The sequence below is a fragment of the Cetorhinus maximus genome, chromosome X (assembly GCF_964194155.1).
Source record: "Cetorhinus maximus chromosome X, sCetMax3.hap1.1, whole genome shotgun sequence".
In the NCBI taxonomy this organism is placed as follows: Eukaryota; Metazoa; Chordata; class Chondrichthyes; order Lamniformes; family Cetorhinidae; genus Cetorhinus; species Cetorhinus maximus.
The window spans coordinates 599705-614969 of record NC_135917.1 but is presented as its reverse complement, the minus strand read 5'-3'; the positions used below and the strand labels follow the sequence as shown (position 1 = coordinate 614969).

Sequence of the window (15265 nt, the reverse complement as noted above, 5' to 3'; positions counted from 1 at the left end):
AAAGCTGGTTTGGGTTTGGGGAGAAAACGGGAAGGACCAACCGCTTGAGTAAAGAGGACAGCAGCTCCTGAAGCTCCAGACCCAGTCCCAAAGCAGAGAGTGAATGGAAGTTTCTCCACGCACTGAAATCAACTGACTGCAAGTTTTCCTCAAGTCCGCCTGAAAAATAGCGCAAGAGTCATCGATTGTTCCTCAGACCAGCGCTGAGACCCCAACCGTATAACCCGGACACCATTTCAAGGACTCCACCATCTATCCTCTTCCCTTGAACCACTGACATTTAACCTTTTGGCAAAATTCCTCTTATCTTATTACTTTTTTTGGGGTTGGGTGTGTCTGAGTGTGTGTTTGTTAGGGTATTTAGAAATAATAATTATTATACTTTCATACTGTATGTTAATAAGCTTTGCTTCCTACTTGACAAGTTTAGTTTTATAATAAACTAATAATTTTGTTCTTTATTGAAGAAACCTGGGCATTGAGTGGTCATTCTGAGATTCATAGGTAAAACATATATTTGGCTGTATAGCTGGTTGGAAAATTATTTAACTACACGTTGTGACCTGTGGAGTAGTGGAACTAGAAACAGACAGTGCACTCCTCTCATCTCGGTTGTAACATGTTAACACAAGGGGATTTTTGTAAACATATTTTCATGAAGACCATGAACCTTTAAAGTAAAACAATGAGAGATCCTGATTCATGCCTGCAAATAGCCAAAGCCAGATTTTACAATGAGCTATTTCAGTTTATTTTTAATTATTATTGCTTCTGGTTTCGAACAAGGCATCAGGACTCTGCAAAAGAATCATTGGATTTAATTCAGTGTCTAGTTTCACATGGGCAAAATGGAGGGGACTGAAATCCCATCTCCTTCCTGCTGCCAGATTGTGTGTCAATATAAAAATAAACTGTAATCGCTAGCGGATGAATGCAATTAACAGCTCTGAACATAGAAAACTCCAGGCTGGAATGAAACACTCGGCACCTGCCCTCACACTGAGTCATTGCTTTCGTCATGTATGGTAGGAGGGTAGAGAGAGATCTGGCTGTATATGGAGAAAGATCTATTGCAGCCTGTAGTACTGGTTCATGCTGTAGTTAATTACACACTCCTTATTGCCTCTTAAAATGCATTGTATTGAAGATATTAATTGATTTCTTTTTGTAACACAATGCTAAGTTTAACTTGTTCGTAACGGGTAAACATTCATTTTAAGCTTCAAAAGTAGAGAGCAGTTATCCACCAGAAAAGAGAACCATTATTTCGGTGGCTTCAGTAGCTTTTCACGATTGCTCTATTCTGTTCAAAACCTCGTCTCATTTTCCTTTTCAATGTAACTTGTTTGCTGTGTTTGTAGCTAAAAAGTTAATAGTGAGTTGTGACTAAGGCTGGCCAACACAAACCAGCCAGCTGTCTCCAAAGCAGCTGTGAAAATCAAGGATACAACTAAAGACGTGTGCCCTCAGTAGTACAACCTCTCATTCTGCTGCCATGTCATATAGCAGAGTGGGGAAGAATGAAAATTCAGGCTTACAATTCCCTACTCAAGATTTCATCAAGGCTGGGCTGGAGAGTGAATCAGCAAAGAGCACTTTAGTGCAGCAGACCCATGACAACAGGCAGAGACCCTCCTGACTGGAGGGTAGAGGGATGCATCAAGTCAATTGAAAAAGCACAGCATTGAAGAGATAAATTAAAAAGAGATTAGCTAATCACCCTCTTGATAAATATCAGTACTGAGGCATTTAAAAAAACAAAAAGACTTGCACTTCTATAGCATTCTTTACAATTTCAGGACATCCCAAAGTGCTTTACAGTCAATGAAGAACATAAACAGGAATAGGAGTAGATCATACTGCCCCTTGAACCTGCCCGGTCATTCAATACAATCATGGCTGATCATCTGCCATAACTCCACTTCCCCACCCACTCTCCATATCCCTTGATTCCTTGAGGGGCCAAAAATCTGTTCATCTCAACCTTAAATATAATCAACAATGGAGCAACCACAACCCTCTGGAGTAGAAAATTCCAAAGATTCACAACCCTTGGAATTCTCTATTATTTTGTGAAGTGTAGTCACTGTTGTAACATCAGAAATGCAGCAGCCCATTTGCACTCAGCAAGCTCCCACAGACAGCAATGAGATAAATGACAAGATCATTTATTTTAGTGATTTGGTTCAGAGATAAGTATTAGCCAGCATGCCAATAACTACAGCCAAAGAAAACACATGATGTATTTGATAGAATTTAGCTTGTCAAAATATAAAATTTGCTTGGGATATAAAGGTTAATAAGCAGTGACTTTATAATCTGGACTATCACACCTGCAATTCCTGCACCAAAGGATTTGTGTTATGTGTTTTAAGTTGCGTAAGGTCTTTGTCTTTGTATGTATCTAGAAGATTAGCAACTATTCTGTTCGAGAGTGTCTACACAAATGTATAGTATGTGCAAGTTAAGTATATTTTAGACTTCATTTCTAGTTGTCTCCTTTTTGTCTGGGCAAGGACAATTCTATTAAAAATTCTGTTATCTGAGGTCATAAGATTGAATCAATTCATTTTCAAATTTAAAATATTTAAACATACAGAAACTAGAATTACATACCCCCATGTATAATACCACACAGAGCTCCCAGGTCCAAGTTAGCAAATCTCCAGCAGAGTGGCATTTAGGGTTTACAATTGGCTTCTGCATTTTTAGGCTAGGAAGTGGGAAAAAATTACTGTGCTGCCACCAATGGAACAGATTTGACACACTGCTCCTAACTACTTGTCAGAAACCTCAACAAAAACAGAATTACCTGGAAAAACTCAGCAGGTCTGGCAGCATCGGTGGAGAAGAAATCAGTTAACGTTTCGAGTCTTCATGACCCTTCGGCAGAACTGAAGCATAGTTAGGAGAGAGGTGAAATATAAGCTGGTTTAGGGTGGGGGGGGAGAGAGAGAAGTTGAGGGTGGGGTGATTGTGGAGATAAGCAAGCAGTGATAGGAGCAGATAATCAAAAGATGTCACAGACAAAAGGATCAAAGAGGTGTTGAAGGTGGTGATATTGTCTAAGAAAAGTGCTAATTAAGAATGGAAGACAGGATACTCAAGGTACAGCTCTAGTGGGGGTGGGGTGGAAAGACTAACTTAGTTTTAGATTTAAAAATAATGGAAATAGGTGGGAAAAGAAGAATCTATATAAATTATTGAAAAAAAAAAGGGAGGGGGGAGAAACGGGGTGGGGATGGGGGGAGGGGGAGTTTAAGATCTAAAGTTGTTGAATTCAATATTTAGCCCGGAAGGCTGTAAAGTGCCTAGTCGGAAGATGAGGTGCTGTTCCTCCAGTTTGCGTTGGGCTTCACTGGAACAATGCAGCAAGCCAAGGACAGACATGTGGGCAAGAGAACAGGGTGGAGTGTTAAAATGGCAAGCGACAGGGAGGTTTGGGTCTTTCTTGTGGACAGACCGCAGGTGTTCTGCAAAGCGGTCGCCCAGTTTGCATTTGGTCTCTCCAATGTAGAGGAGACCACATTGGGAGAAACGAATGCAGTAGACTAAGTTAGGGGAAATGCAAGTGAAATGCTGCTTCACTTGAAAGGAGTGTTTGGGCCCTTGGACGGTGAGGAGAGAGGAAGTGAAGGGGCAGGTGTTGCATCTTCTGCATGGGCATGGGGAGGTGCCATAGGTGGGGGTTGAGGAGTAGGGGGTGATGGAGGAGTGGACCAGGGTGTCCCGGAAGGAACGATCCCTACGGAATGCCGTCAGTGGGGGTGAAGGGAAGATGTGTTTGGTGGTGGCATCATGCTGGAGTTGGCGGAAATGGCGGAGGATGATCCTTTGAATGCGGAGGCTGGTGGGGTGATAAGTGAGGACAAGGGGGACCCTATCATGTTTCTGGGAAGGAGGAGAAGGCGTGAGGGAGGATGCGCGGGATATGGGCCGGACATGGTTGAGGGCCCTGTCAACAACCGTGGGTGGAAAACCTCGGTTAAGGAAGAAGGAGGACATGTCAGAGGAGCTGTTTTTGAAGGTAGCGTCATCAGAACAGATGCGACGGAGGCGAAGGAACTGAGAGAATGGGATGGAGTCCTTACAGGAAGTGGGGTGTGAGGAGCTGTAGTCGAGGTAGCTGTGGGAGTCGGTAGGCTTGTAATGGATATTGGTGGACAGTCTATCACCAGAAATTGAGACAGAGAGGTCAAGGAAGGGAAGTGTCAGAGATGGACCATGTGAAAATGATGGAGGGGTGGAGATTGGAAGCAAAATTAATAAATTTTTCCAGGTCCCGACGAGAGCATGAAGCAGCACCGAAGTAATCATCGATGTACCGGAGAAAGAGTTGTGGGAGGGGGCCGGAGTAGGACTGGAACAAGGAATGTTCCACATACCCCATAAAGAGACAGGCATAGCTGGGGCCCATGCGGGTACCCATAGCCACACCTTTTATTTGGAGGAAGTGAGAGGAGTTAAAGGAGAAATTGTTCAATGTGAGAACAAGTTCAGCCAGACGGAGGAGAGTAGTGGTGGATGGGGATTGTTCGGGCCTCTGTTCGGGGAAGAAGCTAAGGGCCCTCAGACCATCCTGGTGGGGGATGGAGGTGTAGAGGGATTGGACATCCATGGTGAAGAGGAAGCGGTTGGGGCCAGGGAACTGGAAATTGTTGATGTGACGTAAGGTGTCAGAGGAATCACGGATGTAGGTGGGAAGGGACTGGACAAGGGGAGAGAGAAGGGAGTCAAGATAACGAGAAATGAGTTCCGTGGGGCAGGAACAGGCTGACATGATCGGTCTGCCAGGACAGTTCTGTTTGTGGATTTTGGGTAGGAGGTAGAAGCGGGCCGTCCGAGGTTGGGCGACTATCAAGTTGGAAGCTGTGGGAGGAAGATCTCCAGAGGAGATGAGGTCAGTGACAGTCCTGGAAACAATGGCTTGATGTTCTGTGGTGGGGTCATGGTCCAGGGAGAGGTAGGAGGAAGTGTCTGCGAGTTGACCCTCAGCCTCCGCGAGGTAGAGGTCAATGCGCCAGACAACAACAGTACCACCCTTGTCAGCGGGTTTGATGACAATGTTGGGGTTGGACCTGAGAGAACGGAGTGCAGTGAGTTCAGAGAGAGACAGATTAGAATGGGTGAGAGGAGCAGAGAAATTGAGACGGAAACCTCTGCTGGAAGGTGAGTGTTGGGTGAAGATTGTCTTCTCAAACAAATAAGCCTGACGTCACTCACTCATGCTAAAAATAGCCATGAGGCTGAGGTACTAGAGGATTCTTATCACCTGTCTATCCGTATTACAGCTATGGGTATCGTGAAGGGATATTGTCAATAATGTTATTGGAAATTATTTTTAAATTGGGATTGTAGTGGGGTCTGTGTCTATATGTGTGTGTGTGTCTTAATTGGATTAAAGCCAGCTTGACTGGATGCTTTGATGTATAGCAGTTTGAGATGCTAATTGGGCAAACAATGAGGAGGAGAAGTGTAAATTTGCATTTGTTGAATAAAGCTTTCAAACGTGGGGGTAAAATCTTGCACCGAGCTGGGAGACACCAAGCAATGTGTTTATATTACTAATAAAATTAGTGGGATGAAAATGTTATTGTTAGAAGATGTGATGTTAAAAGCCTTGTGATACAATGGAAAACTTACATTCAAAGGGGAAGCTAGGCAGAAACAGGAGTTTGTGTGTAAGTCAGAGGCATTTAAGATCTAACCAGCCTGTAAGCCAACAACTGTGTCTGTAAATGAACCAAATTGCAAAGGAACCTCATTTGGAATTCGTAAGGTCAAATGTGCCTGGTGTCTGTTTAAAGTCAGGGTTATTGTTGCCTTGGTGAAGATTTACCTAGAAGTGATTAATTTAGGGATTTGTTTAAAAGTTATTATGGTAGTAATTTGTAGACATGTATATGTGTTTAATTTGTTGCTAAATTAATAAATGTTTAATTTAGTTTTATATAAAAAACCTCCAGGCTTGGTGGTCTTATTCCTGAATTCAGAGCTGCATCTCAAAACATACCAATTGAAAATATAGGTTATGACAGTTGTTCAAATTTCCCTCCGGGATTTAAACAACTCAGCCTTTACCAACTGCTGTGTCATAACAATGAATGCCAACATGTCTGAACTACTGCAGGAACAGTGTTCAGTGGGTGACCAGCGTGATCCTCATTGATCCAGTCAGATGACGTTTCAAGCAGTGGCTCGACTACCATTAACAGATGAGAGAAAATGGTAAAGAGGGTGGAGGGAATAAGGCTTTTCATTATACAGATAGACACACATTTCCACCAGTAACCCATCTCAGTTGATGTTAATAAACTGTTTGAGAGTGACTCTCCTGTCTATAAAGTGACTTCTTGTAACACAGATATCCCACATATAAAAGGTCCTAGTGCAGACATTACTTCTGTTGAGATGTCATGATACACTCCAGCCATCCTCTGCCAAGTTAATCATCTAAAACTAACTCTTGCTCCTTCCAATTTCCCAAGTCACTGTTAATGAAGCGCTGTAGTCATAGTATCAGGATAACTGATCTATGCTAACACAAAGATCTGATGACACAATTGCACCTGGTGTTTTAAGACCAATTGTCCTTTACATTACAGAACTATTTCTATTGAAAGAGATCTTGCACTGTGCTGGTGAATCTTCCCCATTGGTAGTAGCACAGTAAAGAGGACACAAGACAAATTAAAGCAGACCAGAGAGAAAAATACAGGTGTCATGTGCCTCTCTTTAAGCCTGTAATAAGGGCACTGTGCCAACAAGGTCTGTGTGTTTACAGGTAAAATGTTTCATTAAATAGTAACTAAAATGAAATTTGGGTTTTTCCATTTAGTGACTATGAATAAGTGTCCCAGCAGATCGCGTGTAATGACAATTCTAATCAATGATTTATTTCAGGTGGGACGCAGGGTTTGACCTTTGTTCCACGGAGTTTCTGATCTTAGTCACCAGGCAGAGGCTTTGCCAGGTTCCCTCCCTATTCACCAGGCAGGATTGAAAGGGACACCCACTGTTGTACAGTAGCTCACACCCAACTCCTGAGCAGCAGTAGAGGGGCAGCAGTCAGTGGCAAACATGCAGCCTGAAACATCTGTGAAGGGAGGAAAAAAAACAGACAAGAAAAGGGATTTGAAACCATACAAGATGTAATATGAACATTTTTTTAAAAAAAACCATCTGTAGCAGCTATTAGAAAGGGAAGTTCTCCACTTCAAATCAACTTTTGACATGCTGAACAATGACTCATATTTCAGAGATGAGTCACAGGCGAGAGAGACCGTGAGAGAGAGAGAGAGAGAGAGAGAGAGACCAACATCTATTGAATGTCAGATTCAAGACAGCTGTCTGAAATTTGCCTTTAACCCCAAATAGAGATGCAGAGGCTGTCTATCATGCTCATCATGATGCTTTCCTCCTCAGTGACAACAGTGAAACACTTGGGAGAACCCAGCTTGTGTGTAAAACACCCCCCATATTTGCATAAACCAATACATACAGTTTTAATTATATCAAGTAATTTGCACATACAAATTTCAGCTACAAGGTAGATTTTGCAGTAGTGCATTTTAGTTATTAGGAAAGATCAGAGAAAGCAGGGCTGTTCAATAGAACAGAGAAAGTTAATCTGAGACCTTGGATGTTCAAATTTACAAGGGCTTTTGATATGATAAACCTGAAAAAGCCATTTCTGCTGCTGGTTTGGTAACTAGAGATATCAATTTAAGATCACCACCAAAAGGAGGAACAAAAAAAAGTTAGATTTTTGTTTATAAATGGAGACACGAATGCCCTTCCAGAAACAAAAGTGGAAGTAGCTAAATACTTAGAGAAGAAATATTAAAAGGGTAGAGAGACTAATCAGTTGCTTTCCAAAAGTTGACATGGTGATGGGCCACATAGCCTCCTCTGTGGTGTAAATTTCAATGATTTGTTCTCTCCTCAGTATCCTCAATGTGTTGAAATCAAGACTCTGACAGAGCTGTCCCATTGGCTCATACTGTTCCTGCAGCAACTTGGGACGCCTGCCTGAAATTCTGACATGTGCTTAATTGAGCAAGACCCTGTGTTACCAGTGCAGCCTCTCAATTTTGGGGCTTGCATCCCTCAACACCTCAATAATTTTTTTTGCCAAAAATCCATCCAGTTCCCTCAAATTTGCTGCCCTTGGAACTGTATGAAATAATGAAAATTAGGAAGCCTGTGGCCTGGCTTGCCATAGCTACATTTGTAAAATTACCATTGCATTCAAAAGCCATTGAAAAGTTGTGTTTGTGAACACATGGATATTTAGCTCCATTATGCACCCTACATTGTTATTTTGAGGAGGAACTTACCTTTTCTTCTTTGCTTATCTCCTTGGACTTCTGAGCAGCCCCTCCTGCAGTAGTGTTGGTTGCTGGACCTTTCTCCACTGCCAGTTTCCCAGGTGCTGACAGCCTATTACAATTAATGGACAGAGCTAGCCTCATGATTTTCAGTCAGATCTCTGCTACCAGCATGATACTTTTGAAATTTTGGCACTATCCAGATAAATTACCATGTTTTGTTCTGCTCCCATATATTCCTTTGCTCTCAGTTTCATTACCCTGTCACTGTCTAAATGACAAAATAAAAATATATTCACTTAGCTTAATGCGATGTGGGTGGTATTAGCACATCTGAAGACATTATAAAGTGATTATTCCCAGCCAAGATCTGTACTCAAATATACAGTTCAATCCCTTACACAATAGCCTTTCGAAAAGAGAAGCCTTCACAGAAGGTGGGGAGTTCAGTCATCTGTTACTAAATTACATTCACATCTGTAGATGAGTCACCCACATCCCAAGAGCTGCTGCTGTGTTTTTTTGTGTGGAGGGGGATGGAGAAGCAGCAAATGAACAAGCAGACACAGTAAAGTGAATCTAACATCAACAGGGCATGAAACCGAAGAGAAACTGTAGAGAGCAATGTAGACTTAGCTGCAGTATCCGCCATAGGGTTACTTTGCGAGAGCAACAGCATGAACCTTACATGTAACAAAGCGCATCTAACAGGGATCAGAAGTTATCAACACCTCTCCCCTATTCATAACTGAAGACAACAGGACAGAAAATGCCTCAAAGGTTCAATTCCAAAAAATATATTTGATCCGGAGTTTAATATTACATTCCTTTTCATATCTCACAACTTGGCTAGATAGAGGTAGCCAAGCAGACTGCTTCTGCAGAATAATGCAAGTCTTCTGCTGGCAGTTGACCCTATGCCTCCTTGGATTCCTTTAATTGTCAGCATGGTGGGAGTATTGGAGCAGCTTTAAGTATCTTCCTTGCAGAAACTCAGAAGTATCCTTCCAGCAACAACACCTCCAAATTTTTTTGTTTCAGGTAGTTAGGAATCTTTCAACAGACAATCTGTAGTAAAGTCAGCCAATATTCATTTGCCTTTTTATTGAACACTTGTTGAATTAAACAAAAAGGTTCATCATTACTGTGCCTCAATCAGAATCTTTTGACCTATGCTGGAGTGGGAGGGGGCAAAAGTGTCAGATAAGGACAGATCTGGTTCGGTTGTAATGACCTCAGTCTAACAGGTTGCTGAAACTCACTGCACAGACCTAAAGAACGTCCACGGAGGAGTACTGGAATATCATGGTAAATACAGAATTTCCAGAAGAGGAGAACATCAGAGGGTGAAACTGGAAGGATAAGGGCAAAGGAAATACTGATCCATAGCTGGATTAATATATGATGGCCTCATAATTCCTTGGGTTGTGATCCTGGTGGTTACTGTGAGATGGTGCCCACTCTGCTAGAGATTACAGACTCAGTGGCAAGGATTCCATTAGCATGCGACAGGAAGACAAGCACACTAAGTGCATATCTTCCTGCCCCCAGCCTGCCCTGACTATTGCCTCCATAGCCCCATGTAAAAAGGGCAGATCTTTAAAAATGTTTCAGACAAAATCTCACTTCAAGGCTGCAGGCAATTTCCTTGGCCTAGACCCTCACCCTTGTGGAGACTGACAAACATGGCGCCTACTCTGAGCCAGTAACATACTGCAAACAGCAATGAGCTCAATCAATTTTTTTAAAAATAAAAAGTGGTCCAGGTTGAGGAAGGAATGTTGACCAGGAAATTGGAAGAAATCCCTTACTCTTCTTTGAAATCTTTTACATCCACAAGAGGGCAGACAGGGCCTTGGTTTCATCTGAAAGTTGGCACCTCTAACAAAGCAGTACTCCCTCAGTATAGCACTGGGAGTGTCAACCTAGATTGTGTGTTCAAGGCTAAAGTGTATTCTACACATTACACTTGGGAAACACATATAGGGAAGCTCTCAGATTCAACCCCTGGTATATGCAAAGAAAGCTGGACTGAGGTAGGGCATATTAGGGAGACTATAATTGGTCCAAGTATTGGAGTGGAGGGGGATGAGTGGGGTGGTGGGATCATCAGGGAGCTTCACTCTGATTGTGCTCCACTTGACCTGGGAGTGCTTGACACCAACAATGGATGCGTGGAATGGGAAAGTGATCCAGTCCCAACACAAAACAATTTCCTTGAGGAACTGACATCATAAAAAGGTGGCTCACATCCTAAGTTGTGAATAGCCTTTATAACACAGTTGGCACCAATCATTCTTTTCTTATATTCTGGGATTTTCCCAAACTCAACTGCAAATAATTTCCATATTTGCAATTATGATGTCCAAGTTATTCTTTCTATCTGAACATACATCAATGAGTATCAATGCAGAACTTAATGGATAGTGTCTGCATCAACAGCAGCTGAGAGCTCAAGCATACCCAACACACAACAAACCAACCCACAAAGGCACAGTTGGTAAACATATGCTTATTATGAAACAAATTGTAGAGACCAGGAGCAAACAGGATCCATCCCCAGACTGCACCGAGTTAGTTAGATCTTTGCCAGGACAGCAGTAAAGTGTTGGGGTTGCTCTCAGTGTTCTTGGATTGGGGGAGCTGAGGGGCAGGGAAGAAATCACCCTGGGTATCCTGTTTCCAGTCACTATCCATAACCCCTACTGGAAAGAGTATATTGCAGATGCCAGGTGAGGACAGTTTCAAGCTTGGCTGTGATCTGCACTGTCGGGGTGGGGAGAACTGAGGGAGCGCCACAATGTTGGAGGGACAGTACTGAGGGAGTGCCACATTGTCAGACGGCCAGGGCTGAGTTAATTGCACACTGTTAGAGGTGCAATCCTTTGGGTGAGATGTTAAACTGAATCCCCATCTGCCCAGGTGCACATAAAAGATCTCATGCAGTTATTTCAAAGAGTAGGGGAGTTCTCTCTGATATCCTGGGCCAATATTTATCCCTCAACCAACATTACTTGGTCATTATCACATCGCTGTTTGTGGGAGCTTGCTGTGCACAAATTGGTTGCCATTTCATTTCAAGAGTAATTCATTGCTTAAAGCACTTTACGACATCGAGGTTGTGAAAGGTGCTCTATATATGCACATTCTTTCTTTCTAATGGAAATTTAAACAAATGGATCTCTATCCCAGCGAAAGAGTCAGCATTTTCAGAGGTAAAACGAGGAGAAAAATAGAGGGGTGGGAATTTTTCTTTAAATCTGAGGATAAATAAGACGGACATGTTGCATTATCTAATATTAGGACTTTTATTTCAGCCTTTATACAGGCTGGTAGCATTCACTTTGTAAGAATAATTTCTGTGCCTTAAACAGTGAGTGCAAATGGAAAATCAAAATAGAATGAGCCACGTCACGAATACAGAAATCAAGCTACAGCCAAACTGCATTAATGATAAAGTGAAAAAGCACCTAGTTTATATGACTGTATAGGGTCAAGCCCCACAAAATTCCATTCAGGGTTATGATTTCATAATATGTATAGAGGATTACAAAAACTGTGATACTATACTATATATCATGCAAGTAGAAGTCAATCAAGGAGTTACCTCCATGGAGTCTGTAGAGGGCAGCATTCTAGGAAGTCAAATTGAAGCATGCCAACTCTTATAAGCTAATGTAACAGTGCAAATAGAAACAGGCCATTTGTAGATCATGCTTTTTCACCAGACTCTAGTTTACATAAATAGGTATAGACTGAGACAATGGAGGGAAGAGGGGAAGGGAATGTTCCCTGTGGAGGGCAGCAAGTCAAGTTTGAATAGCTAAAATGTGAAGATGGGTGTATATTCTGGTTTGGATTACCCTTGAAGATCAGTGAGGATATACAGAACTTTCCCTCACTAGATTAAATGGGTGGGTAGAGTCCATCAATGATAGGATTAGAGATTATATGGTGTGTGGAAGGAGGTTAAATGGGTGGGCAGAGTTCATGATAGGGTAGAATGTACGGGGATATTGGGAGGAGTGGGATTGATGAGTCATTTTTGTATTTCATGATCTGTGCATCATGTTCTTGATTTGTGTGAAAATTACATTAACCAAATAAATTCTTTATTTTACAGAATCACAGAATGGTTACAGCACAGAAGGAGGCCATTCACCCCATTATGTCTGCTCTGACTCTCCGAAGGAGCGCTTTATCTAGTGCCGCACTCCCCATAGGCCTTCTCCCCGTAACCCTGCACATTCTTCCTTTTCAGATAATAATCCAATTCCTTTTTAATTACCTCAATTGAATCCATCTCTACCACACTCACTGTATTCCAGATCCTAACCACTCACTGTGTGAAAAAGTTTTTCCTCATGTCTTCATTGCTTCTTTCGTCAATTACCTTAAGTCTGTGCCCTCTTGTTCTCTATCCTTCCACCAATGGGAACAGTTTTTCCCTATCTACTCTGTTCAGTCCCCTCGTGATTCTGAACACCTCTATCAAATCTCCCTCAGCCTTCTCTTCTCCAAGGAGAACAGTCCCAAACCTCTCCAATCTATAAGTAACCGAAGTTCCCCATCCCTGGGACAATTCTCGTGAATCTTTTCTGCACCCTCTTTAAAGCCTTCACACCCTTCCTAAAAACTGTGGCACCCAGAACTGGACACAATACTTTAGCAGAGGCCGAACCAGTGTTCTATACAAGTTTATCATAGCCTCCTTGCTCTTGTACTCTATGCCCTATTAATAAAAACATACAGCATCATAGGCTTATTAACTGCTCTCCCAACCTGTCCTGCCACCTTCAATGATTTTATGCACATATACACCCAGGTCTCTCTGCTCCTGCACCCACTTTAGAATTGTACCGTTTAATTTATATTGTCTCTCCATGTTCTTCCTAGCAAAATGAATCACTTCACACTTCTCTGCATTAAATTTCATCTGCCCATTCCACCAACCTGATTACGTCTTTTTGAAATTCTACACTATCCTCCTCACTGTTCACAATGCTTCCAAGGTTTGTATTATCTGCAAATTTTGAAACTGTGCCCTGTACCCCAAGGTCTAGATCATTAATATATTTCAAGAAGAGCAAGGGTCCTAACACCGAATCCTGGGAAACTCTAGTACAAACCTTCCTCCAGTCTGAAAAACACCATTAACCACTATTCTCAAATTCCTGTCACCCAGCTAATTTCAAGTCCATGCCACTACTCTCCCGATTCTATGAGTTATAACTTTGATCACAAGTCTGGTGCAATACTTTTATCACTTAGAGATTAAGTTCATAATTTACAATAGTAAAATAATCCTTGCAGCCTGTTCCAATATGGCACTTGTTAAAATCTGTACAACTGTATAGATATTTTCATTAACCAATTGAATAGCCTGGCAAAGCAAACGTATATTACATTGTAAACCTTACCACAAGTCTGCTGAAAGATCCATTTAGTGCAGTGATTTTAAATGGCTCCCTCATCTCTTAAAATAGCTTCCCTAAAAAACATTGGTTCTTGCATCCTACCGATGTTGAAATTGCAACCGTTGTAATTTTTATACGGCTACAGCCATTGCCTCCATCTTCTGCAGTACATCTTCTATAAAATACGTTCCACTCCACCAACTGCACCAGTTTCCCCACACTAGCTGTCCTGTGGCCTCTGAGTGGGTCTGTCAATTTACTACTATTGTCAAATTTGTAGATTATTAACTTCTTAAAAATACACAGGGAAATTTGAAATTTTGGATTTTTGTTTCATTGCAGGCATACAACATTCTTTAAATATTGAATTAGAAAATAAAGCTTCTTTGTGCCAGTGTATGTTGTCAATAGATGGGTGACTATTCCAGGCTACGAGATATTATTACATTGCTTTGATTGTCTTGATAATTTGAATTAAGTACTAAATTTCCACTGTGTGTTATTTACATTATTTAATTCAATTCTTTTGCAGAAATATGTTTAAGCCATCAGCAGACTGTCATGAAGGTTTGATAGATGCTATAAAACAACACATCAGCTCGTCTTGGCTACCAACAAACAAAAAAATCACAGCATGGAAACCACAGCTTCTTCTCAGTTCATTGAGCAAATTCTCAGTCTTACAAACTTGTTCACTTTATTCCGGGCTAAATTCACCTGATATCTCTAATTGAATTCATGAAAATATTGGCTTTAACTAGATTTAACTGAACTAAGTTTCCCATACTAAGAAAGTTTATGTTCAATTTCATTTCAATTTTAAATGCACAAGGTGCCCAAACATACCAACTGCTTTTCTTCGGCCACAGATTTGAACAAAAGTGCCTGCCCTCCACTCAGCATCTCCAAACATAATGCTGCTGAAATTGAGGTGGCCTGAACTTTTCTGTGGCACCAGACACCACCAATCAGAGGTAGACATTTCCCTTACAGGGAAAGAGAAGAAAATTGTCTATTAACAGTCGGTTAAATTGGGTTTACAGCAAATTTTGCAGTTTGTACAGCAAATTGCATAATCGAGTGAACAGAAATCTTAGTTCAAAGCTCAACAACTGATGTAATTGAGCTCTTTTTGTGACACAAGCCTCCTGCATAACTTGGCACTTGAGAATGCTCTTTCCTAAACATTCAGACATTTCAAAACTCAGTCGAATTTATGAGAGACATATCCATTGTGTTCATGCTCAGGAGCGCATTCAGCTCTACTTCAGAGGGTACAGGAATGTTCTCCACACTAAGAGATAAAAAAAAAGATCAGGATGTGACACTGCTGTTTTTAAAAGTGAAGTCATGCAGTAAGATTTAAAATAAACGTTTTCACATATTCCAGTTACAAGTTATATTTACTATTGAAATTAATAAATAATCTTACTTTGGTTTTACTGAGCTATGTAAAGTTTGTTGAATCACAATTCATCACATAGAACCTCAAGATGCAATGAGGCTCTCACACAGTTG

At 41.4% G+C, this 15265-nt stretch overlaps 1 protein-coding gene across 8 annotated transcripts in view; it reads right to left on the bottom strand.

Annotated features, from left to right (window-relative positions):
• Window positions 1–11630: 11630 nt before the first annotated feature.
• Window positions 11631–15265, bottom strand: part of LOC144672768 (signal transducer and activator of transcription 5B-like) — a 186138-nt gene continuing 182503 nt past the window's right edge. For all 8 annotated transcript variants that reach the window (XM_078534746.1, XM_078534748.1, XM_078534742.1 and 5 more), the window contains exon 21: window positions 11631–15041. In XM_078534746.1, the coding sequence (XP_078390872.1) occupies window positions 14945–15041 (97 nt within the window). In that variant the 3' untranslated portion in view covers window positions 11631–14944. The remainder of the gene's footprint in view (window positions 15042–15265) is intronic.